At 44.8% G+C, this 25,392-nt stretch overlaps 1 protein-coding gene across 1 annotated transcript in view; it reads left to right on the top strand.

Moving 5' to 3' along the window:
• The window catches only part of LOC115469598 (protein mono-ADP-ribosyltransferase PARP4-like), a 242,756-nt gene that overhangs the window by 107,782 nt on the left and 109,582 nt on the right, over nt 1-25,392 (top strand). Inside the window, exons 18-23 of the mRNA XM_030202392.1 lie at nt 7,575-7,706; nt 14,259-14,345; nt 17,720-17,884; nt 18,189-18,235; nt 18,372-18,453; nt 19,089-19,226. Coding sequence (XP_030058252.1) covers nt 7,575-7,706; nt 14,259-14,345; nt 17,720-17,884; nt 18,189-18,235; nt 18,372-18,453; nt 19,089-19,226 — 651 coding nt within the window. The remainder of the gene's footprint in view (nt 1-7,574; nt 7,707-14,258; nt 14,346-17,719; nt 17,885-18,188; nt 18,236-18,371; nt 18,454-19,088; nt 19,227-25,392) is intronic.

Genomic DNA, 25,392 nt, shown 5'->3' on the forward strand with positions numbered 1-25,392 from the left:
ATCTTTTAGATATTATCTAATATTTAGTAAAAAAAAAAACTGAAAACTTTTCTTTTCCAGAAATATAGATGGGCAGATACTGATTGATTTTTTTTTTTTTTTTTAAATTATCAACTTTATTTAACTAATTTAATTGAGTTATTGTAACTCCAGACGTAATGACCTGATATCTTGGTTCTGTGATCCACCTTAGTTGTAATGTAATATAATGTAAAGTATTTGGCTGCACAATTTTATTAAGAACCATTCTGCATATGTAAGACACATTTTACATGTGGAAAAAAAAGCTTTATAAAATTATCAAGGCTGCACGTCAATCACAATTAATGTAATATATATTGACAGCAATTAAAAATATTAGTCACAGTTAATAAAATTAAGCTCCCGGGGTACCTTTTCTTCTCCCTGCATGGCCACCATTACTTTCTCCTTCTCTTTCTCTTCTTGTTGCAGCCTGCATTGCTTTCATTGGCTGTTTAGCCCGGGAGTGCCTGATTGGCTCTTTGCCCAGTAAGCCAAAGAGGAGTGTCACTATTGGGGAGAGTGCTGAATATCAGCAGGTGCTCCCTCCCCTCTGCTTGCTGCTGCTGCTGCCTGCCTGCCCACTCCCCTGCCGATGCTTGCCTTCATGTTTGCCCACCTGCCTGCCAGTGCTTGCCTGCCTACTGCTGCTGCTGCTGACTACCTGCCTTCTAGTGCCTGCCTGCTGCCTGTCTCCACTGGTAAGTACTAGGCATGTGGGCCTCCTCATGGCCACCCTGCTGCAGTCTTGTATCCTTTCTGCCCCCTGCTGCAGTCTCTCATCCTTTCCGGGTTCCCCCACACCACAGTCCAGCATCCTTTCTGATCCCCCTCCTCCTCCCCCCTCTGTCTCAATCCTGCATCTTCTCAGGGACCCCTCCCCCCACCTCCTCTAGACTGCTCCCTGCCTGCATACCTGAATGGTGCCTCAGGCATACAGGCAGGTAGCACACAGTCTGGGGGGAGGAAGAGAGATGCTTAAGTGACTACATCTCTCTTCCACTCTGTTCTCCTCCCCCCCCCCAAGGCACTGTGCTGTCTGTCTACATGCCTGATCTGTGAGTCGCAGATCAGGCATGCAGACAGGACACAGTCTGGGGGGGGGGGGGGAGGACAGGAAAGAAAGACAGAGGCAGTGATGGGGAAGAGGAGGAGGACAGGAGAGAAAGAGATACAGTCATTGAGACTGCATCTCTTCCCTCCTTTCCCCCTGTTCTTGTTATGGTTATTTTATTAATAAATACAATATTGTTATTTTAAGTTTTCCTTGCTTCCTTTGTTTTTAATCGTGTGATTAAACATTTGTAATCAAAACGTACCCCTAAAAACGTAGCCCCTTATAGTTTTGCTGTGTATACTTTTGAAATACTGTACAATACAGAGAAGCTGCATGTTTCTTTTGTTATAAAAGTCATCTTATATAAAGAAGCAGAGGTTTGTAGTTTGGGGATCATATCCAACCTTTCAACCAGATGAATAGACTGATGCAAAGCCAGAACCCTCTACTGATAGTGATGTAATTGTTCCTTCCAGAGTGATAACTGACCAATTTGGGAGTTTCTTTGTTGAAAGATGGGTAGGCTTTTGGAGCCATTTGAGGTCATGAAGTGAGATTTGACATTAGAGAGTGTTGAAATGTTCTAACCTTATGACCCACTCAGCCTTCTAGGGTTACTTGTCCTCCATGTGTTGCACAGCACTACAACTACTACTTATCATTTCTTTAGCACTACAAGCCATACGCAGCGCTGCACACCATACACAAAAAGACAGTCCCTGCGCAAAGACCTTACAATCTGGATAAGAGAGGAGACAGACAGAACAATTAAGGGTAGGGGAATAAAGAGGTGAGGATAAAGGATAGGGCAAGTGAGCAGTGGTTAGGAGTCAAAAGCAGTGGTAAAGAGGTGGGCTTTAAGTTTGGACTTGAAAACGGCCAAAGAGGGGGCTAGACGTACAGGCTTGGGAAGATGGATGATTTATGTGGGCCAGTGTTGGCAAGGATTGTGATGAATGAGTCATTGCAAACTGGAATGACGCCAGAGAGTTTAAAATTTGCTACAGTGTTCCCATTGTTAATTCATCTTTGGTACTCAAATGCTTAAAAATTATAAACCCGTCTCATCTCTCCCAATGCTTGCAAAGGTCATTTAGCATGCGGTTTTGACGTAGCTCAATGACTTTCTTGAACCTGCTGGGATTTTGGACTCATATGAGTTTGGATTTAGATAGGCCCCAGTACTGAGTCACTCTTGTTGTCTATTGTGGATGTATTGAGAGAAGTTTTTTTCATAGTTTGTCTGGATATTTTGGCTGCATTTGATACGTTGATTCTTGCTATTCTGCTGCGTTGTTTAAAAGGATTCGAATTTTTAGGAGTGGTATGGGAATCGCTTAGTTTATTCTTAAGAGGTAGGAGGCAGGTGATTAGGGTGGGTGATGAGTGTTCTGCTTCAAAACAACTGATTGTTGGAGTACCAAAGGGTTCTTGTGTGTCTGCTGTATTGTTTACTATTAATCTACGTGATTCCTCTCTGCTATTGCTTAGTATTTATTGGCCTTTTATAGGGTTTATACTGGTGATGTGCAGGGCTTTTTTCCCCTTTTTAAATGTCAGTCAAATTGGCATTGGGACAGCTGAGAAACAATATTCATGACAGTGGCCAGCTGGTTGGAAGATAATAGATTGGTTTTGAATGTTGGGAAATTGGAAGTAATGGTGGTCTCTCAATCTGAGGCAACTGATCTTTCTAGTAGGTTGAGTTAGGTGAATAGGAAGTTTCTATTATACATCAGGTGTGTAATTTGGGTGGTGGTCTTGACGCAGGCTTGTCCTTTAAACAACAAGTGTGTAAGGTGTTTAAGCTACTACTATTTAGCATTTCTATAGCGCTACAAGGCGTACGCAGCGCTGCACAAACATAGAAGAAAGTCCCTGCTCAAAGAGCTTACAATCTAATAGCCAAAAAATAAAAATAAAGTAAGCAAATCAAATCAATTAATGTGAACGGGAAGGAAGAGAGGAGGGTAGGTGGAGGCGAGTGGTTACAAGTGGTTAAGAGTCAAAAGCAATGTTAAAGAGGTGGGCTTTCAGTCTAGATTTATAGGTGGCCAAGGATGGGGCAAGACGTAGGGGCTCGGGAAGTTTATTCCAGGCACAGGGTGCAGCGAGACAGCGCGAAGTCTGGAGTTGGCAGTAGTGGAGAAGGGAACAGATAAGAAGGATTTATCCATGGAGCGGAGTGCACGGGAAGGGGTGTAGGGAAGGACGAGTGTGGAGAGATACTGGGGAGCAGCAGAGTGAGTACATTTATAGGTTAGTAGAAGAAGTTTGAACAGGATGCGAAAACGGATAGGGAGCCAGTGAAGGGTCTTGAGGAGAGGGGTAGTATGAGTAAAGCGATCCTGGCGGAAGTTGAAGATGTTTAGTAAGGTGAGGCTCTTTTTGCTTGGAGAGGATTTTCATTTGTTTGGTCAGAGTATGATGTTGAGTGATTATTCTAACTCGTTGTACCTAGGATGTTGATTGGTTTAGATTATTCTAACTCGTTGTACCTAGGATTTCCTGCTGGATGGATAAAGGCCTTGCAGGTAATACAAAATGTTCTCCATGATATGATCATGTGTTGCCATTGTTCAGCTGCATTGACTTCTTGTGGAAGCTAGGATACAGTTTAGCCTTTCAGTAGATTAACAATGTGTTCTGGCATGCATATGCTGCTTACCTGACAGGTGCTCTGCACATTTATACACCTGCAAGGTGATTGAGGTCTGAGGGGGCAGTATTGTTATCCATCCCTAATTTGGCTAGGGTACGTTTTGAGGAGGCTCGGAAGAGTTCCTTATGTTTGGCAAGACCTGTGATATACAATCGGCTGTTCCATAGCGTCCCACAGATCAATCCAGAGACTTGTGGGTTGCGTCCCTCTACCAGCAGGTTGGAATTGGTTCGTCCGATAGTAGACTCGTTTCTGGAATCTCCTTGCAAATCTCCCGCCAAGGTGTGGGCAGTTCGTCACACCCTCCTCAACTTACAACAACTGGGAGCTGTCCAGCCTGTACTCCCAGCAGAAAGAGGGTGCGGTCGATACTCCATTTATTTTGTGATGCCAAAAAAGGGCGGTTCTTGGCGACCTGTCCTAGATCTCAAGTGCTTCAACAGGTCCTTACGGGTTCGGCATTTCCGCATGGAAACCCTCCGCTCGGTGATCGCAGCGGTACAGCCAGGAGAGTTTTTGACATCTCTCGATCTCAAAGAGGCCTATTTACACATTCCAATTTGGCCTCTCCACAGTCGTTTTCTTCGCTTTGCAGTGCTCTGTCGTCATTTTCAATTCAAAGCGATGCCCTTCGGCCTAGCCACAGCACTTTGGACTTTTGGAAAAGTCCTTTCTGAGATAGGCCGCCACTTCGACAAGGACCTTGGGAAAAGTGGCGGCCTATCTCAGAAAGGAAGGGATTCAAGTCCATCCTTATCTAGATGACTGGCTTGTGTGGGCGTCTTCTTTCGAGGAGATTCAATGGGCAACCAACAGAGTGGTCAGGTTGCTTCAGTTGCTTGGTTGCGTGATCAACTTCCCAAAGTGCAGCCTTACGCCTTCCCAGACGCTGGAATACTTGGGAGTGTACTTCGATACCCGAACAGAGATAGTTTCTCTTCCTTCAGCTTGAGCGCAGCGGTTGCAGGGTCAGTTGCGAGCTCTGTTCCAAACTCCGAACCCGCAGACTTGGGACTATGTACAAGTTCTGGGTTCCATGGCCTTCACCTTGGACGTCGTAAAGTGGGCCAGAGCTCACATGCGCCCCCTGCAGTGGCACCTTCTGAGCCATTGGTCTCCTCTCTGGGAGGATTACGAGGTTCAGGTGCCATATTCGACCCGTCTGCACACAATCATGCACTTGTGGTTCATTCAAAAGAATCTGGTGTCGGGCATTCTTCTGCAAACCCCAGAATGGAAGATCGTGACCACAGATGCGTTGCTGTCTGTTTGGGGGGCTCATTGCCTCCAACAGACGGCCTAGGGCATTTGGACCTCGACGGAGGCGTCTTGGTCCATCAACCGCTTGGAGTTGTAGGCGATTCGTCTGGCCCTTCGGGAGTTACTGTCTCTTCTGCGTGGTTGCCCAGTTCGAGTTCTCTCGGATAATGTGACGGCGGTCGCCTACGTAAACCGTCGGGGACACCGGGTGTGCACCACTAGCGTGCGATGCAGCCCTGATTTGCCATTGGGCAGAGACTCATCTCTCTCTCTTGACGGCGGCTCATATAGCGGGGTAGAGAATATGCAAGCGGACTTTCTCAGTCGCCACCAGTTGGAGCCGGGGGAGTGGACACTCTTCCCTCTGGCCTTAGATCAGATAGCTTCACGTTGGGGGATGCCGGTGATGGACTTAATGGCCACCACATTCAATGCAAAGTTTCCCCGTTTCTTCAGCAGAGGAAGATAGCTGGGCTCAGAAGGCATCCATGCTCTTCTACAACCTTAGCCCAGGGGCCTGCTCTATGCCTTTTCCTCTGGCCTATAGTGGGCAGGTTACTGACTCACATTGCCAGTCATTCCGGTCAAGTGATCCTGGTGGCCCCAGATTGGCCCAAACGTCCCTGGTAAGTTGATATGGTCAGGCTCCTGTTCGATCGTCCGCTCCGGCTCCAGGCGCAGGATGGTCTCTTGCTGCAGGGACCAGTCATGATGGAGGATCCCTCCCCCTTTGGTCTTACGGCCTGGCCCTTGAAAGGGCGAAGTTGAGAAGGAAAGGATATCTGGATGTGGTTATCGCTACGAAGCTTCAGGCTCGGAAAAGATCCACCTCGATAGCTTATGCTAGGGTGTGGCATACTTTCGATTCATTGTGTGCAAGTTCGGGATTGTCAACGGCTTTGGCTTCGGTATCGGTTATCCTCGTATTTCTTCAGGATGGTGTACAGAAATCATTCTCATTGAGTTCTCTTAAGGTGCAGGTGGCAGCTCTGGCATGCTTTAGAGGCCAACTTCAGGGGGTGTCGATCGCCTCCCACCCGGATGTGGTTCGTTTTTTGAGGGGCGTAAATTGGTTGCGTCCTCCGCATGTGCCAGTTCTGCCATCCTGGAACCTTAATCTAGTTCTCAAAGCGCTTCAGCGTCCTCCTTTCGAACCCTTATGGGGATTACGGTTAAGGATTTTACCTTGAAGGCAATTTTCCTAGTAGCCGTTACTTCAGCTCGGAGAATTTCAGAGTTGCAGGCTCTTTCTTGCAGAGACCCCTTCCTGCGTTTTACAGAGGCAGGAGTATCGATTAGGACAGTTCTTTCGTTTTTGCCCAAGGTGGTTTCTTGTTTCCATTTGGGGCAGTCTCTGTATTTGCCGACTTTTCGCCGGGAAGACGTGGGATGTACCCAAGTAGTCCTCAAGTAGGGCGGGACACCCCCAACCCGGCAGAAATCACCGACTAGCCAAACACCGCATCCTGCCGAGCTGCCACATCCACCCGATAATGATTAGTGAACGTATGGACCGAAGCCCATGTAGCGGCTCTGCAGATATCTTCCAGAGAAACCAAACAGGACTCTGCATAGAAGGAAACCTGAGCTCGCGTAGAATGAGCACGAATTTGCGCAGGGGCTCGCTTGCCCAATGCCATGTAGGCCAGTGATGGCCTCCCTCACCCAATGGGCTATGGTGACCTCGGAAGCCATATGACCCTTCTTACTGCCTCAAAAAAGGACGATGGTCAGAGAGACAAAAGTTATTCGTCACCTCTAATCCAGAGCCCCCCCACCCAGATTTACTGTCTGCAGTTTTGTTTTGGTTGGTTAGTTTTTTCGGATTTCGTTGTTCTGAATGTTCCTTCATTTGATTAAATAAGAAAAACAAATAAATTTGGAAGTGGTGGAAGTATGTTGGGCATTTGGTCTGACAATGTCAGGAGAGTTTTCTATTGTTTCCATTCCACTGCTTTGGTATCGTTCATACTGAGGTTTACTTGGTTGCACAGGTCCACATATAGCAAATCTCTGAGGTTCTCTCTGTCTCCACCTGCTGGTAGAGGGACACAACCCACAAGTCTCTGGATTGATCTGTTGGGAGTAATGGAAAGAAAATGATCAGGTAAGAATTAATTTTTCCCTACTGTTTCGGAGACATGACATTATTTAAGATGCATCTTCAAGGGCTACCTTTTTCCTGATATTTGACCACCAAATGAAGGGGGGGCAGGATGATTGACAATCTGGTGACAGATGTGCATATTTGTGTCTTAGAGGGGAAGATCCCCTTTGTAGAGTAGGGAGGTTGATGGGGGAAGGTGTTTGTTTTATGTGTTTTTTTATTGTGAAATGTTTTGGATGGAAGCAGACAATAAATGTTTAAAACCATTACTGAAAAACCTGAATAAAGTTATTGGCCATTTACAGCATGTTCTTCATGTTCAGTGTCTTGTTGATACTTGATAATATTGAACTTGAGTGTAATATATTTGTGCATCTAGGAGTGTGATCATCATATGATATAAAAATTTCGGTAGCAGAGTTTTTCACTGAGGACCAGCATGACAGCTAGTTCTCCTTCCATTTCAGGTAGTGGTTTTTCAGACATACACCAACTTATCCAGCATTCCCATTGAGGCAAAGTATGTCTTTCCTTTGGATGGCACTGCAGCTGTGTGTGGTTTCGAAGCCTTCATCAATGGAAAACATATCATAGGAGAGGTAAATTAATCATGTATTATGGTGCATAAATGGGATCCCAGATCCAAAAATTACTGCCATGCTGTAATGTTATAAAAGCAAGGTCTTAGCTTAAAATGTTCTCTTCAACAAAGCCTACTAAGGACATCCTCACTAACTATTCCCCAAACTACTCAGATGCATCTAAAACACCTCTCACAAGACCTACCTAGCACCTGCATCTAAATTACCTACCTTAGCTTATCATCGACTGTATCTAAGATCATGTAATGACTGCATCATAACAACACTCTGTAAGCCACATTGAGCCTGCAAAAAGGTGGGATAATGTGGGGTACAAATGCAATAAATAAATGGTTCCCTCGCTGCAAAAGAGGGGTCCAAGATCCAAAAATTATGGTTCCCTTGCATAGAACCATGGTCTCAAAAAAAAAAAAAAGCATGAAAGCTTGGTCTTATAAAAAAAATGGTTCTTTCGCTACAGAAACAGGATCCCAGATCCAAAAATTCATTCATAAAAGCATGGGTTCAAATCACAAACAGGAAGAGAAGCCACACGCTTCTTAACTCGGATGAGGGGCGCATGAAAGAGTATCAGCTGCAAAGCATGCTTCCTTTACAGAGAAGCACGGTGTCAGCACGAACATGGCTAAAAAATGACTTTCTTGCAGCATGTGAAGCCAGAAAAAAGGTTGAGAAGCCGTGCGCTTCTTAAAGGCAATGCGACATAATTGGGGGGGGGGGGGGCTTTGTTGGATATGTCGGATGGTCGGATTTCCAAAGAATGGATAATCGAGACTGTATCTTGGTTTGTACAGACTCAAAGCTAATGATCAGATCCTGCTGATTTAAAAAAAACCATGATTCTGTTCACAGAAAGTGTACTTCTACCTGTGGCAAAAAAGGGGTGAGGTTAGGTTAGGGGAGAGAAGGTACATGTTGGGATTTCATTTGAAACCCCTTCATGTAATCTCTGCATGTACATTTACACTTGCTTCAAAGCAGGTATAGAGGTATTTGAGTATTAAGTAGCCTTTGTGCACCATGACCCAGTTTTCAAAGGAAAATCCTATAAGGAATTTCCCTTTGAAAACTGGCTTGTAACTACAGATACATAATACCCACAGATCAGCAACATAGCCATTCTAAAAATTGCCTCAATATTAAATTATGGAAACAGTTTTCAAAGACATAAATGGGTGTTTACCAATGAAAAAATCTAGGCTTTGCAAAAAAAGAAGGAAGCTGAAGCAGGCTGCTCCTTCTCAGCCCAGTCAACTGAAACATATGAATACAGCCAGTTGGTTTTCCAACATATACCCTGCCGGCCCTGTTAGGTCATGATTACTTTCTTCAAGATTGACAGAAAACAGATGCTTTGTGCTCAGTATTATGATATCTGGATTTCACCTCAGATTTCTACTTATTCCACCTGAAAGACCCTTGCCATGTCTCAATTACTATAGGCCCTCATCCACCTACTTCAGGAAGTTATTAAACTGTTAGAAACCAATACAATCAGTAGAACTCATGCCAATACAAGAGAATTAAAGAAAGCCTATATGCATATATCAGTTTATTCCATTGGCAGGATGTTCTTAATTTCATCCTACAAATAACCATTTTCAGTACAAAGCCCTTCCCTCCCCCCCCCCCTACCAGCCTCAAGGTATTCACCAAATGCATTGTGGTTGTGGCAGCCTACCTACACAAGCAAATACTCCTTGATGTTTCCGTACTTCAAAGAATGACTTCTACTTCACCACCAGATCTAAATCTATCTTTGCCCATACATTTTCCAGCAAAATTGTGTCTATAGAAAAAGCAGGTGCAAGTGACCTTATTTTCTACCTGTGGTAAATGTAAAGGCCATGTATACACTTCCACTTTAAGAACTCATGCAAAGTCCACAGTAAAAGTTATGCACAATCTTTGTCCCAGTGTGAACAGTTTGAAAACTGCCCCCCTATTTTGCATTATTAGGCATCATATTTTATACAAGCTACAATATATATCCTAACAAGTAGAAAGACTGAAGGCACTTTTCCTAACTAGTTTCACAGTGTACACCAATTGTTCTTTGGCATCCTTACCAGACCAGTCCAGAACCTGTGGGCTGTACAAATTGACCAGCAAATGGGGACATCCTTAATTGCTCTGGCAGATGGTGACAGGCAGACTCTTCAGCTCCTGATCTGGTTACTGAAGCATCTCTTGCAAAGTGGTACCTCACTTGGTTGTAAACTTAAAAAAAAAAAGTTAAGGACATATAGCAAATTTAATTTAATCTGGAGCAAGGATTATAATTGGAGGAGTGCAAGTTCTTCTTCCCATCCCCTTCCCTTTTCCCTCCATTGTTCACTGCTGTTTGTTTTTTCTTTCCCTTGAAAGGGGTTTAAATAATTGGATGGGAAGTTGTTTCCTCACCTTAAGACATCATAAGAATTGTTGTGCAGCATTTGTTTCAAGCTACACTAGTGGTTAGAGGAAGCAGTTGGGAATATACACCAGTACCATGAGAAGGGATGATTCCCTTCAACTAGTCCTTAGGGATCCTGCATTAGAGGCCACGTGCTCATTCCAGCAGCAGTGCTTCTTTCAGAGTGCCTAAGCTAAAGCACCTGTCTTGCTTTCCAGCTTGGCCTGTGCACCTGAGGTAATTTTCAGGGTACGCTATAGGATGCAAACCTCAGTAGAAGAGGATAACTTGGAGGAGACTGTGACAAAACAGTGGGTTTGTAAGCCTGTAAACTGTATTATTTCTTGAAGTGTATTTCTCTAGTTTGGCCAGCAGGTGGTACATGTTTTATGTTTAAAGCTGTTAAAGAGAAATGACTGTACCTTGTTTAGTTTAACACAAAGAAGTAGTACCCTGCAGTGATAAGGCCAGCTACTTTTAAAAAATGTTGTTCTGGGCTCTGGCCCAGGAGCTCAAATTCAGTCTGGAAATACTGGATTTTTCTCCAGTCTCAGTTTGGAAGTAGAGAGAGAGTGACCATTTTACTGAGACCCTGTGAACAGTTATATTCTGTATCCTGTGAGCAGCTATATTTCCTGTACTTCCCAGGCTCTATCCAGTTAGTGATAAAATGTTTAGATAGTTTTATAATTGATCCTTATTCAGTTACCTGTTGTTTTCCATCTGTTTTTATAGTTCACTGTTCAGTATTTTTATAACCATAAAACCTTTTTAGATTATTGCCTCTGCTTGTCTGGACTGACTAAGAAGGTAGTTTGTGTGTTGGGGCTGTGACTGCTTTCTAGGAACTGTGGGAACACTGGGTCCCAGCAACCTAGAAATCACTGGGATAACTTGAGAGCAGGAGACTTGCCAGGTGGGACCCAGTCGGTGGGAGAAGGATGCTAGCGCAGAGCACATACCCAGGTGCAGGCAGACCTGAGCTGTGCTGGGGATAGACCCTCTAAGTGGCCGCAAAGTTAGCCCCAGATGAGTGGCTAGTTGTTTCATGACAGAGTCCAAATAACCCTCCCCCCTCCCCCCGCTGGTTCATTTTCCTTCTTCCAAAATTTCTAACATTTAACTCTAAAGCCAAGACACAAGCCTTGTGCAAATCTATATTTTTTGGTGTGCCATTATAGGTGAGGTTCTAGCACCGCAAGTAACAAGGGATGACTTTTCGTACCCTTGGCCTGGGGGAGTTCAGGTTGTAGCCACTTTCCTTTGCTGGCAGAAGCAGCATCTTGATCAGCATTTAAGCACAGTTATTCTCTCTGTAGTAGTGTGGCCCATGCCGCTGAGGAGTTCCTCGGGGCACATTTTGGAGGGAGCCCCCAGCAGACTGCATTTAGCATGGGCAGCAGCTCTTTTGGTTCCAGCAGCCTCTAGTTGACTGTTGTCCGCAAAACAAGCCAGGACCCAACTTACCAACTATCTTTTGAGTAAAATGAAAAAGTGACATTTAGTGGTGCTTTGCAAACCTGTGGGTCATGAATATAAGCTTGGGAAGACTGGCTACCTTGAGCAACCTTCTGAAGTAACTCTGGTCTCTGAGTCTTTAGTACAGTATTTTGGCTTCCTGCCTTCGTTGCTAATGGGAGTGGAGGAGTGGCCTAGTGGTTAGGGTGGTGGACTTTGGTCCTGAGGAACTGAGTTCAATTCCCACTTCAGGCACAGGCAGCTCCTTGTGACTCTGGGCAAGTCACTTAACCCTCCATTGCCCTATGTAAGCCGCATTGAGCCTGCCATGAGTGGGAAAGCACGGGGTACAAATGTAACAAAAAAAAAACAAATTCTTAAAGGAAGGTCTTGTCTCTGGTGAACAGCTTATCTGCCTGAAGGGGATGACTGAGTTCCAATGGTTTTCACAGAGATCACCATAACAGCAGGGTTCTTTGTTCTATGGATTTGGGCAATTGTTCCTGAAGCATTCTCTGAGAGAGTTTTATTGGTTGTACCTTTTTATTTGCAAAAAGGTATTTGGAGTGCATCCATTTTCAATCCCTGTGCTTTAAGACACTGAAGAGATGGCAGCCCAAAGTTTGGTTTTCTGTTCTTCTGCATAATATTTGAGTTGCTTTTCTGTCTGTGTTAGTGGCATTCTTTTCCTTTCTCTGGTTTTATTGTAAACTGTTTTGGCCTGCCTTTAGATTAGGTGATGAAGCAAGTTGAAATGGACATAAACATACTATACTTCTTCTAACCTCTTGGCTAAGTGGTCAGTCTCTTCTAGGGCAGCCAAGTTTCCTGTTGAGGCTTACTCTTCTTAGGTGAGAGACTCCATCACCAAGTCATTGTAAATTTTCCTTCGAGTTCAAGGAGTATTCCAATTTAATTCTACATCCGATTGCTTCTGCACCACATGGAGCCTTAGTCATGGGGCTAGATAAAGGTGCAGGAATCAGTGCAGTGTCCATAAATTCAGTCTCATGGCCTTGGATTCACATAACGTCCTTAACGGAGTTTTCTGTTTTCTCACTAGTTGATACACTCTTAGATCTATGCGTGTAGTGTTCTCTTGGAGTTCTAGCATGGTGCAGTATAACGTAATGGCTTTGGTTCAGCATTGTGTTCTGAGATGTCAACCTTGAAACTACCATTTGGAAAATAACAGCATCAGGTACTGGCCCATTGACTGGGATGCTCTGGATCAGGTGACACAAGAGGTTTAGTTTTGGTCCACAGTTTTGTGATCCTTCAACTCTCTGGAGCTTTCTGCCATTTGACTACTGCTATAGGCCTTTCTCCTTCCTCTTCATGGAAGAGCATTGAGGGCGTTTCTACCAAGAGGGAGCTTAGTGCAGTCAACAGATAAGGAGGTATAAGAAGCATTTTCTTTTTCTATCTTCAGTGCTGATTGCTAGTATACAAACCATTTCTCCAACCCTGAATGTATGGAAACTGAAGTATATGTTCTAGTCATCTCCATGTTAGATTGGGTGCTCCAGAGGTTCTCTCTCTCTACCACTATTTTCCTATAGCACCAAACTAACCATGGAGGTTTTGGTTATTCAGTTTTAACCTGAGACATTTCAACATCTTTCGATTTCCCATTAGATGATATTTTACTGCAAGAAATGTCTCTTATTTTTCTATTACAGATTGGCTCTTGAGTGGTCATGCTTCAAATGCTGTAGATTTCCAAGAGCATGTCTTAGTCATGCTTTTTCAGTCTTAGAACTGCCTTCCTTCTTTAGCATACTTGAGAGTTTGCAGAGGAGGCAGTTCTTCCTCTGTTGAATCTTTCTTTTCTTTAGGATAGAATCCAGGTAGAAATAACTTGGGATACCTTATAAGTTCAAGTTGCAGCTTTATCATGCTTTCAAGGCCTCCTGAAAGGTTTTATCAAGCATTAAATCCACATGTAGGTCGCCTTCTCTAAGGTGGGATGTTGTACATCCTCCTATGCTTTTCTCCTGTCCTGAGTGGATATTCTGGAGTCCCACCCATCTTGGGAACTACTTTAATACATCCCACAGATTTTGGACTGGTCTGATGAAGAAGCTAAGGAAGGAGAAATGTGGCCTTTCCTGCTAATTTTCTTTTCTTTAGTTCCACCAGACCTCTCCAGATGCCCTCCCTAATATATTTCTAGTTCTTAAATTAATTTAGTATGCTTTATTATTGCTCTTCTGACTCTTTTTATCAACAGTTAAACTTCAGTTTTCTCTAACAGTTTAGCTTTTTGAAGTTTTTATTAGCAGTATGTTAAATGAATATTTTTATTACAACAACTTGAGCGAAAAAGAAAACAGATGGTCCACTGTTTTGTCTTTCAAAATACTGAGCATTTAAGGCTGCACGGTGCCCTTATTAGGTGAAGCATGCAGAACTTCTTTTTTTTTCTCTGTCTCCATCTGCTGGTTGGCGGGCATAGCCCACAGGTTCTAGACTGGTCTGATGGAACTAAAGGAAAAAGAAGTATGAGGTAAGACCCTAATTTTTCCATGCTGCCATTTTAAAAAACCCATTTAGCTTTGTCAGTTTTGCATAGACGTAGTAGCAATAAATCTCTCTCTTCAGATTTCTGCGTCCTCACCCCCCTCCCCCAATCCTATCACTGTTTACAAGTACCATGGAAATGTTTGACAATTATTTGAAACAATTGTTTATAGGTGAAGGAAAAGGACCAGGCTCACCAGGAATACAGACAAGCTGTCAGTGAAGGCCATGGAGCTTACTTGATGGATCAGGATGCACCGGTGTGTATTTCTGTAAATGTGTTGATTTTTTACATTGTTGAGATAAAATCCTAATCTAAGATTGTGATCTGAACTAATACCTGTTTTGGAACTAGAGCTGTAATAGGGCAACGATATTGAGATTGTACCACTGGAAAACATTTTTGTCTGTAGTTGATGCTTTCAATTAGTAGATTGTGGAGATCATTTCAGAAGCTTTGAACAGCATCTACACATGTCAATTGTTGTTTACCTATATGTACAATCTAGAAGTATAAATATAACTATCTTAGAATGCCACTGTTTACATGTATAGATGGCCCAGGATGCCAAGATTCAAAGCGGTTGTGTTAGGTGTGGTTTGGAAAAATATGCACATACCATATATACTCTATTAGAAGTCAGTGTCATGTAAAAGTCAAATTTTAAAACTAAAAATATAGACAGAAACGCTGTGACCCAAGTATACATAGAGGCTCCCCTCCAGCCCTTCCTCCCTCACCTGGATCAGCACCTCTCTCTCTCTCTCTTCTACCTCCAGGATCCAGAATTTTTTTTTTCTCTCTCTCTGAATAAAGTTACATGGATGAGATCTGTTCAACTTTAAAACTTGCTATTTGTGCAGAACCACTAAAACAGATAAGTTTAGCTGCTATGGGGCTGGCTACTAAGCCGCATTAAAATCTTGCATTTTACTGCAGCTCAATTTAACATGAAAGTTACTAACTTGCGGCAACTTAGTACCAAGGTTAGTGACTCTAGTGATAATTGCAAATTGCTGTATTTATTTAACTTTACAAGCTGTGTTATTCTTCTTCCAGGAGTATTGGTCTGGTAGCACGTAGCCCAGTGTTCCCAGAAAGCCTTTCTTAAAGGAGCCAGTGCCTTTCTAAATCATTGCTGACCACCCTGCCCCCTAGTCAAGACCTCCAATTCCACCAGGACATACTTCCAGTCTGGATTCTCCCCCCCCCCCCTCACGTGTCACCCCATAGACTCTCTTTTCCTCCAAGAAGTCCACCCAATTCCCCCCCCCCCCATCCCACCACAGGCCTACCTCAAGAACTCTGGTGGTTTAGGGTTATGGGAACAGGAGCAATATCCAGGTTTTCCTGCCCCCTCCAGCACCAGGTTCAAAATGACACTAGTTGAACCCTAGCAGTAGTACCATGGTAGCATGAACCTCTTGTAGTAGTACTGCTACACTACCACTAAGGTTCTGCTGGCACCATTTGGAACCCAATGCTGGAGGGGACAGGAGTGGCTGGAGATCACGCCTACCCTATAACCGTAGGCCACCAGGGAGTTCTTTAGGTAGGCCTGTGGGTAGGGTTGGGGAGGTTCTTCTGTAGGGGTTGAGGGGGGAGGAGAGTCCATGTGCTGAATTCATATAGGGGTAGGAGGCTTTGGACTGGGGGTTTGGAGAGGAAGTATTCTGATAGGGTGGGATTTTTAACGGGAGGGGGGGAGGAGTTAAAAATTTGTAAAGATATTGGGCCATATGTTAGCAGCCCAGTGCTCCTAGACAGGATATAAGGCCAGCTTTGAGCAGGGATTATTTTTCTAGAAATAATTAAGACTGTGAAGTACTTCAAGCTGTGTTATTCAATTTGCATAATAATGAGGCATTTTGTATGCTTTGCATTTCATTATGCAACCTTTGATGACTTAACCTAATGTGCCTTATGGCAAAATAACACATGCTTTTGCTATTAACACACAAGAGGCAAATATGTGTTATACAGCTACCTTACTTAAAAAGATAATTTTTTAGCTAGCCCCAGAATGCCCACAGCTATGTGTAGGGTAATTTTACAATGGCATTTTTGCATGCGTATGCCAGTATACATGCAAAAATGCCGTTTATAAAATTGCCTTGCATGTACAAGTAGGCACATACTTGTATGCAACACTGATGTAGGTGTGTACTGTGGCAAGAGTGGGTGGAACATAGTCAGAGTTAGTTTGCATATGTCATTTTTAAAATGCCTGAGATCAGGCCTATTATATGTATGTGCATTTACACTAGCTCTCGAGCTGTGTAAATGTATGCACATTAATTTTTCTCACAATGTCTGCAGGATTTCTGCTAGTATTTTTATAAAGACACATAGGTTCCTATGAGCCTTTATAAAGTAGGCTACAAAAGAGGTGCCTGCTTGGCCTTCGCATATAAACAACTTTTAATAATATTACCTTGTTAATGATTTAAATGATTAAAGTTATCTGTATAAGTAGCATTTTTTTTCAAATGCAGTCAACCACGCTGCCGACCGTATACGTGATTTTAAATATTGCCCCCATGATGCCCAGTTATTCATTTCACAGAATTGTTCTGGGAGGAATGAGGTTGAGGTGATTGTGATTAAATTTAATTATCAAAATCTCAGGGGGAGGACCTGGTGATTTAAAAATTGAAGGCAAAAAAGGAGGTAAAAAATCCTCACGACACCGTGAAGATGAAACAAAAAAGTGAGGAGAATGGATGAGGATACCAACTGTTTTATATTTATTCACTTAAAAAATTCACTTAAAAAATTACATGTGCATAAACAGCGACCCGACACGGCCGTGTTTCGGCACAATGGCCTGCTTCAGGGGTCTTTATAACCTTGAATGATGTAGTTTAGAATGTTTGTTCCAAGGGAAATAACAGGAAACAAATCTCTCTGGTCTCCTCTCTTCAAAAATAATATATATGAAATATATATATTTTTTTAAAAACGAGCATCTAAATACTCCTCTCCTAAGAGTTATCGGCAAATTGTGAAAAAGCTTTTTCACAATTTGCCGATAACTCTTAGGAGAGGAGTATTTAGATGCTCGTTTTTAAAAAAATATATATATTTCATATATATTATTTTTGAAGAGAGGAGACCAGAGAGATTTGTTTCCTGTTATTTCCCTTGGAACAAACATTCTAAACTACATCATTCAAGGTTATAAAGACCCCTGAAGCAGGCCATTGTGCCGAAACACGGCCGTGTCGGGTCGCTGTTTATGCACATGTAATTTTTTAAGTGAATTTTTTAAGTGAATAAATATAAAACAGTTGGTATCCTCATCCATTCTCCTCACTTTTTTGTTTCATCGATTTAAAAATTGAAGCATTGGTGCAAGGCTATAGGTTTGCTTAGAGTGCCAAATACCCTTGCACTAGCTCTGTGTATTCTTAAGTTGAATGATTATATCTTCAGGAGGTCAGGCGTGGGTTTTTTTTGTTGTTTTTTTTAGCCTGCCTTCACAGGGTGTTAATGGAAAAAAATCAGAATTTTGAGAAAAACTTTCTACATACAAGGTCATTGACATTGATTATAACATAAGCAGATAAATCATACTGGTTTGGTAGTACTGTGCTAAAATGTGAAATCTTTAAGCAAGTTCTTGTTTTGTAGGATGTTTTTACTGTAAGTGTTGGAAACTTGCCAGCAGAAGCTACAGTTCTGATCAAAATCACTTATATCACTGAGCTGAGTATGCAGCATGGATCTGTATGTTTCCACATACCTGCTGCTGTGGCACCTTGGCAACAGGACAAAGCACTGAAGGAAAATACACAGGTTTGTGTAATGTGGAACTAGAGAGGTAATTTCTACAGGAAGACCTTTTGTAGCTGCAGGACTGTCTGATTGGAGGCAGCAAGATGGCTTACTGTGCCATTTTGTTTTATGTTTCTTTGATGAAGTTTTGCTCCCAAGTCACGGCCTGGCACCTAATTACTTTTCTCACTGACTGTGTGTCAATCTCTTTATTTGTTTGAAAACCTTAAAACTATTCTTAGTCATGTAGCAAAACCCCCTGTTCTGAAGTGACTTCTGCTGCTTTAGGGTAATTGATTAAACATTGGTGTATTATTTTTCACAGGACACTGTAGAGAAGGTTTATATTAAAGAAGGATGGGCACAAAAAGGGCAAGTAATTAAAAAAAATATGTATTTACATGCTGTGACAGTTTGTCACTATTTCAAAATAATGTATATTGTGAATAGTTCAGCCAAATGATTTGGCGCTTTGTGAGTTATATGTGTTTTCTCTTTTGCTGTTCAGGGCATTCTCTTTGGATATGTCTGTTGAAATGCCGTACAAGATTGAATTCATTTACAGCCTAACACACAACATCAAAATAAAGGTAAGTGAAGATCCTTTGCAACTGCAAAATAACTATTTCTAAGCATATTCTACCTTGATATTTTTACATAATTTAAGATTGTGGAAAACACTGATAAAATTATTAGAAAATGTGTTCAGTTAGAATTGTTGGGCCTGACGTTCATCCTGTGGTAGTCAGCATTTTTTAAGCCACTGAAAGCTGTGGGCAGAGTTAAGACTGGATATTCATTGCTGGACTGTCAAGTCTTTAGAGGAGGAGGAGTAGGCTAATGGTTAGTGTAATGGGCTTAGAACCAGGGGAACCCTGCGATGCAGCTCCTGAGCACATACACTTATCTAGGCAGGACATTTGCATCTTCTAATTTGTGTGTTTACTTGCAAACTCCATAATCATGTAATTGCATGTACTTTTATGCCACTCCGTATTTTATAAGAGGCTTGTTACTTGCATATGTGGCCACATATGCTTGGAAATTACTTTACAAATTTACCTCCAAAGTGTGCTTCTCAGTTATTAACATCAGAATTAGCACATCTCTGTTGTTTGCATACCAGCTATATTATATAAGGAAGTCTCGTGGAAAATCACATAATACGCAGAAAGTTATCATTTTGTGAAAGTTATTCAGTTTTATTCCTCATTTGTTCTTTTAGAAAACAGAGTGTAAAGCTGTGATCAGCACCTGCAAGGACTCTTCATTAGACAGTGATGGCTTTGATTTACGTATATGCATGTGTAAAGCCCACCCTCCCAGAATGTGGGTGGAAAAGCACCCAGAGCATGAGAGTGAGGTAATACTTATTCTTGACAAGATCTTCAGTGTATAAATTGGATTAGCTCACTTGGTCTATGATGCTGTTCTCAGAAATTGCTGAGGTGGGGACTGTGAGTAAATATTATTTATCCCAGGTTTCCTGTAAGCCTCTCATATGGTAAATGATTACTTCGTCCTGAGAGTAAAGTTGCAGAAAATTTTTGCATCCACCATGCATTAACTGCAAAAGGTAAGGCATATTAGGTGCACCCCTCTGTGGTTTTCAGCTTTTTTGGGGAGGGCTTCTGTGCAGTGGCATGGTAGATAATGTGGATTATAGTTATCTGTGCAACAGTTAATATTGCAGGGTCATCCACTATGTTAACTACCTCAAGAAAACTGCCCATTCCCCCACCCCAAAATGACATTTCCCATGTTAGCTGTTTACTGTGGCAATTAGCATGGGGTGCTTCCTGCATTAATCAGCTAACTCAGCTTCAGTGGCGTACCAAGGTGGGGGCAGTCCACCCCGGGTGCACGCTGCTGGAGGGGTGCCGCGCGCCTGTCGGCTCCGCTCGTTCCGTGCTCCCTCTGCCCGGGAACAGGTTACTTCCTTTTCTGGGGCAGAGGGAGCATGGAACGAGCGAAGCCGACAGGCGCGCAGCACTCTTCTTCCCCCCTCCCCCCCAGCAGGTAAAAATGCACCCGGGGGGAGGGGGTGTCCTTTCGCCGGGGTGGTGGGGGTGTCGCACCCGGGGGGGGGGGGCACATTGGCGATCTGCCACCCTAGGAACGCCACTGCTCAGCTTAGTAAAGAGCTCTCTAAAAGTGCCTGAGATGTTTGCTATGTCCTGGCCTTTTTGTTGTCTGTTTGTATGCAAATAAAGCACTGCTTAGCGTGTGCCTCTCTGCATTGGTAAATATTAGTGGACCTCTGACACTGTGAGGCAGATGCATGAAAGAAACTTAGAAGAACCGAAAATGTAAAGGTCCACGTTACAAGATACCGATTATGAAAAATTGACAGATGCTCATAACAAATTGCATGCAAATGAGCCGCTCGGTAATACAAAAAGGTCAATGCATGAAAGTCTCGCTAACCTGTTGAAATTCAAGGTAGCGGTGTAGCAAACACATGTGCACAATAGTCATTCGCTAAGCACACAGCAAATACTATAGCTGTTGTACGCATGTCTAAGTAGATCGCATCATAGACGTGCATCCTGGGCATGTGAGATAGACGTCACTTGTAAGCAGAGCCTTATAGGCCACGGTCCGTGCGTGATTTTTTAATAGCTGTGCAGATGGTTACCGTATGCTGTGCCACATTGCTTGCATCCCGTTTTTTTGAGGTGGTTTCACATTTTCATTGGTGAGTGTGGAGGGAGGGAGGAAGGGACAAAAAAATGGCAAAAATACTTACAGATCTCGGGTACGAAGACCGCCTATTGAAGAGGTGCTGCAGCACTTCCCAGCCCTCGTCTATTCTTATTATGTTTCTCCTCTTCCCCTGTTGGGGGAAGAGGCACTTCTCATTTATATAACTATGAGCTGCGTAAGCCAGAGCACATCTGTGTTGGAGAAGTTGGGCTTTCTCCTGCAGGGACCATGTGCAGCCATGGCTTCTCCAAGACGGATGTACACATACGCACATATGCGTGAATGTCAATGACAGTGCTTATGCACGCACTTTATGGATGTGTTTATGTTGACGGCAGATGACAGCTCTCTGGAGTTATCGGCAGCCCCTGAGCACCCATTAAATATATCACGTTAAAGGTATGCAGACCTTTCTGTGCATTGCCTGTAAATGGCTGTGCATCATGCGTTGCCATCATTTAAATGAGAACCACATAATTGCAATACATTTGCACAGCTTTTTTGTTGCGCATTTGCGAGTGTGGTAAACAGGTTGCTGTAGACTTTTGCACATTCATCGCTAGATACCGTGGTCACTAAGCCAGTTGAAACTGGCTCAAAACAATTGTCCCGGCACGGTGAGTTTGATGCAAAATTACAAATAATGAAGCATGGGCCATCGTATGGCATAGCTGTGATCCACCACAGCACAGGAGGCCTGTGTTTTGGGCTCTAGTTCATCAGGGTAAACAGCCAAAATGTATACTTCCATTAAGTTACTTCCCACTATTTCAGGACGTGTGGGCAGTTCTGTCCATCGACCAGCAGGTGGAGATAGAAAACTCAGAACTGAGCTGTCCCATATACACTCAGCCAGCCAGCCCAGTTCTCCAGTATTTTCTGTTTCCATCAGGAAAAATGGACATGCATACTTTTCTGCTCCTGGTTCTGAGGCCCTGCTCCTGGCCAGTTAGTCAACTGGTCTCCCAGTCAAGCTTGGCGGGTAAAGGTCTAGTGGGAGTCATATCTGGTGGTTCCAGATCCCTGTCTCTGTTCCCCATAGAACCCTCCCCTCTCTGATTTGCCCTCTTCTCTCTCTGGTCCCGCAGAACCCTGCCCTCTTTGTTTTCCTCTCTGCTCTCTAGTGCTGCCGGACAACATTAAAGCGGTATTAAAAAAAAAAATAAAGAAAAAAGGGCTCTCTTTATCACAGCAGCTTCCTGGGACACGGAACAGGCATTGCAGGACTGTACTCCTGTGCAGCTCTGGGACAGCCCCCAGTCGGGGGGCTGTGAGGTGAGAGGTTTTTCAGGGGTGACAGTGGACTGGGGGGTACCCTGTATTGGAACGGCAGTGGAGAAGCACTGGGGGCCGATTTCGGCAGTTTGAAAGAAAAGAAAGGCATGATGTCTGCTCTCCTGGCGTTTTCTACCACGGTGGGGGAAGTGCTCCTGACGGTCAAGGACTGCAGAGGTTGGGTGTGGCTTCCATCTAGCATGCTTCTGTTTGCTCCTGGCCTGGGGCTACAGTTGAGTGGCTGCTTCTTCCATGGGCTGCGGCTCCCCTGCCTTTGGCAGTGCTGGGTCAACGCTGGGATCAGTCCCGGTAATGCCGTGTCCCTGCCTTATTTGCTTGCCCTCCTCGGTGTGCCTTGGAGGGCTGGCGTGCCACTAGTTCTAGTTAAAAAAACAAAAAAACAAACACCCTCAAGATAGTCGCGTGAGCTGGGCTGCTTGTCTCCATCCGGCACTTTGTCTGGGTTCTTTGGGGGCTGTTGGCATTCCTGGAGGTTTGCTCTGCTGGTCCCCTTTGGGTCACTAAGTCAACCCGTTGCACCTCCCCCCCCCCCCCCCCCTTTTGGACCACTTGAAGTGTCTGTGCCTTCTCCTGGTCTGTCTATGCAGTCGCCCTCTGGGGCTGCGGTAGTCGCACAAGGGCTTCAGCCTCTTGTAATTTGTCCCCGATGTGGTCTTCTCCTTGGTCTTCAGGGGTCCTTGTTTCTTCGTTGTGAAGGTCTCTGACCACCGGCAGTCTCTTTGCTCAGGGCTGCCGTGGTCTCTTAGAGCTTAGGTCACAGACCTCTCATACTTTTCGGGATAGCAGCAGTAGCCTCCTTTCTGGGGACATTTTTTTTTCCTGTATGTGTCTGTGGCAGCAGCCACTTCTATTCCACAGAGTGTACTTCTCTGCACCTCTAGGGTGTTTTTTTTCTGGAGAGTCTCAGCAGCTTCAGCTGTTTTCTCTGTTGAGAGTTGCAGATGCCTCCTGGTTTTCACCGGTACGGCAGTCTCCTCTCTTTGGGATTGCGGGCGCCTCCTGGGCTTTGCAGCCTTGGCAGTCTCCCCTCTGCAGAGTTGCAGATGCCTTTGGGGCTGCACTGCTGCGGCAGTCTCCTTGCTTCTGAGTGGCGTACCTCTCCTGGTCCTCTCGGCCACAGCAGCCTCCTTTTGGGTGGAGTTGCAGATGCCTAGGGGCATCACAGCTGCGGCAGTCTCCTCTTCGGAATTGCAGACGCCTATAGGGCTTCATAGCCACAGCAATCTCCTATATGAAGTTGCAGACACCTCCCGGGCGTCACAGCCATGGCAGTCTCCTCCTTTGGAGTAGCCTAGTGGTTAGTGCAGCGGACTTTGATACTAGTGAACTGGGTTCAATTCCCAGTGCAGCTTCTTGTGACTCTGGGAAAGTCACTTAACCCTCCATTGTCCCAGGTACAATAAGAACCTGTATATACTATGTAAACCGCTTTGAATGTAGTTGCAAAATCCACAGAAAGGCGGTATATCTGGTACCAGTCCCTCCCTCCCGGTATTCACAGCCACGGCAGTCTCCTCTCTTTGGGATTGCGGGCGCCTCCTGGGCTTTGCAGCCTTGGCAGTCTCCCCTCTGCAGAGTTGCAGATGCCTTTGGGGCTGCACTACTGCGGCAGTCTCCTTGCTTCTGAGTGGCGTACCTCTCCTGGTCCTCTCGGCCACAGCAGCCTCCTTTTGGGTGGAGTTGCAGATGCCTAGGGGCATCACAGCTGCGGCAGTCTCCTCTTCGGAATTGCAGACGCCTATAGGGCTTCATAGCCACAGCAATCTCCTATATGAAGTTGCAGACACCTCCCGGGCGTCACAGCCATGGCAGTCTCCTCCTTTGGAGTAGCCTAGTGGTTAGTGCAGCGGACTTTGATACTAGTGAACTGGGTTCAATTCCCAGTGCAGCTTCTTGTGACTCTGGGAAAGTCACTTAACCCTCCATTGTCCCAGGTACAATAAGAACCTGTATATACTATGTAAACCGCTTTGAATGTAGTTGCAAAATCCACAGAAAGGCGGTATATCTGGTACCAGTCCCTCCCTCCCGGTATTCACAGCCACGGCAGTCTCCTCTTCACAGTTGCAGACACCTCCCGGGCTTCACAGTCACGGCAGTCTTCTCTTTGGAGTTTCAAATGCTTCCCGGGCTTCACAGCCACAGCAGTCTTCTCTTCGGAGTTGCAGAGGCCTCCTGGGCTTCACAGCCACGGCAGTCTCCTCTTTGGAATCTTAGATGCCTCCTGCACTTCACAGCTACGGTGGTCTTCCCTTCGGAGTTGCAGTCACCTCTTGGCCTTCGCAGCCGAGGCAGTTTCTCCTTTTCAGGATTGCAGTCACCTCTTGCATTCACAGTCCCGGCAGTCTCCTCTCCAGAGATGCAGTTGCCTCCTGGTCTTCTAGCTGCTGTTTTCTCCACACTTTGGGGTTGCAGTCACCTCCTCAGCTTCACCATTATGGTAGTCTTTTCTCTTTGGAGTGGTTGTCACCTTTGGGCTTTCCAGCTATGACGGGCCTCAGTCTTCGGAGTTGCAGGTCACTCTGGTAATCCGTAGTCTTGGCAGTCTCCCTTCCTGGAATCCAGTGGTTTTCTTCTCCAGGGCTACACACTTCTTGGGGGCAACATACAGCTCTGGAGGTCCTCACTGTTTGCAGTCTCCTCTCTTCTGAGTTGCAGTCTCTTCTCTTGGGAGTTGAGGTCCCAGTTTCTGTGGTTGCTGCTGTTCTGAATTGATGCCATTGGGGGTATTTTCTCGGCTACAGGCTTCCCAGTCGGCTCCAGTAGTTCAGTGTTACTGCGGCAGTCTGCTTTCTCTGGAGTGGCGGACATCTTACAGCTGGAGGTTCGGTCAGCTTCTGCAGTCTTTGGACTTGGGATCTCGTTGGGAATGGCTGATTCATGCCACAGCGGCGGCCAGAGTGTTGAGCTCCTGCCAACACTTGGGGAGAGCAAGTTTCCTCACGGCTCAGCAACGTTGCTGTTGGTGAGGTGGATTTGCCTAATCCTCAGTGTGCTCATCCTAGAGCATGGACTCAGTGCAGGTCCTGGAACCTATGTCTGTGGCCAGGGAAGTGGTTCCTGGTGGGGAGGGATAGCTTCTGTCTATGGCAGTTCTTCCTTCTCTTTCGGTGATCCCCAGCCCCCCAGAGTTGACGCCGGCAGTGGCCTTGGTCCGCCAGGCAGGGCATGCACTGGGAGTTGTTCCCACAGCCGCCCTCCCTCAAGAGTTCCGCTTCCTATTTTGTATTGGGGCTGGCTACGGCATTCTTCCTTGACTTTCCATACAGAGGAGGTCCCTTCTGGAAAGAGGTTCGCCTTTGGAACCCCTTTCGAACTTTGTGTTCGGTTTGATTTGTCTGCCTTGTGCTGCGGACTCTGCCACATCTGTCCTTTGGCCCTCTCCGGAAGGCCAACAATATGGTTCATACGTTGCGTGAGGTGTTTTTGATGTCTCTTACCTCTGGAGTGCGGATTTCTGGGCGCGGTAGTGCTGGGACCTGTTCCTCTGTTGCCGGAGGCTGGGGTCTCAGTTCTGTCCGTCCCTC

The sequence above is a fragment of the Microcaecilia unicolor genome, chromosome 4 (genome assembly GCF_901765095.1).
Source record: "Microcaecilia unicolor chromosome 4, aMicUni1.1, whole genome shotgun sequence".
NCBI classification, from domain to species: Eukaryota; Metazoa; Chordata; class Amphibia; order Gymnophiona; family Siphonopidae; genus Microcaecilia; species Microcaecilia unicolor.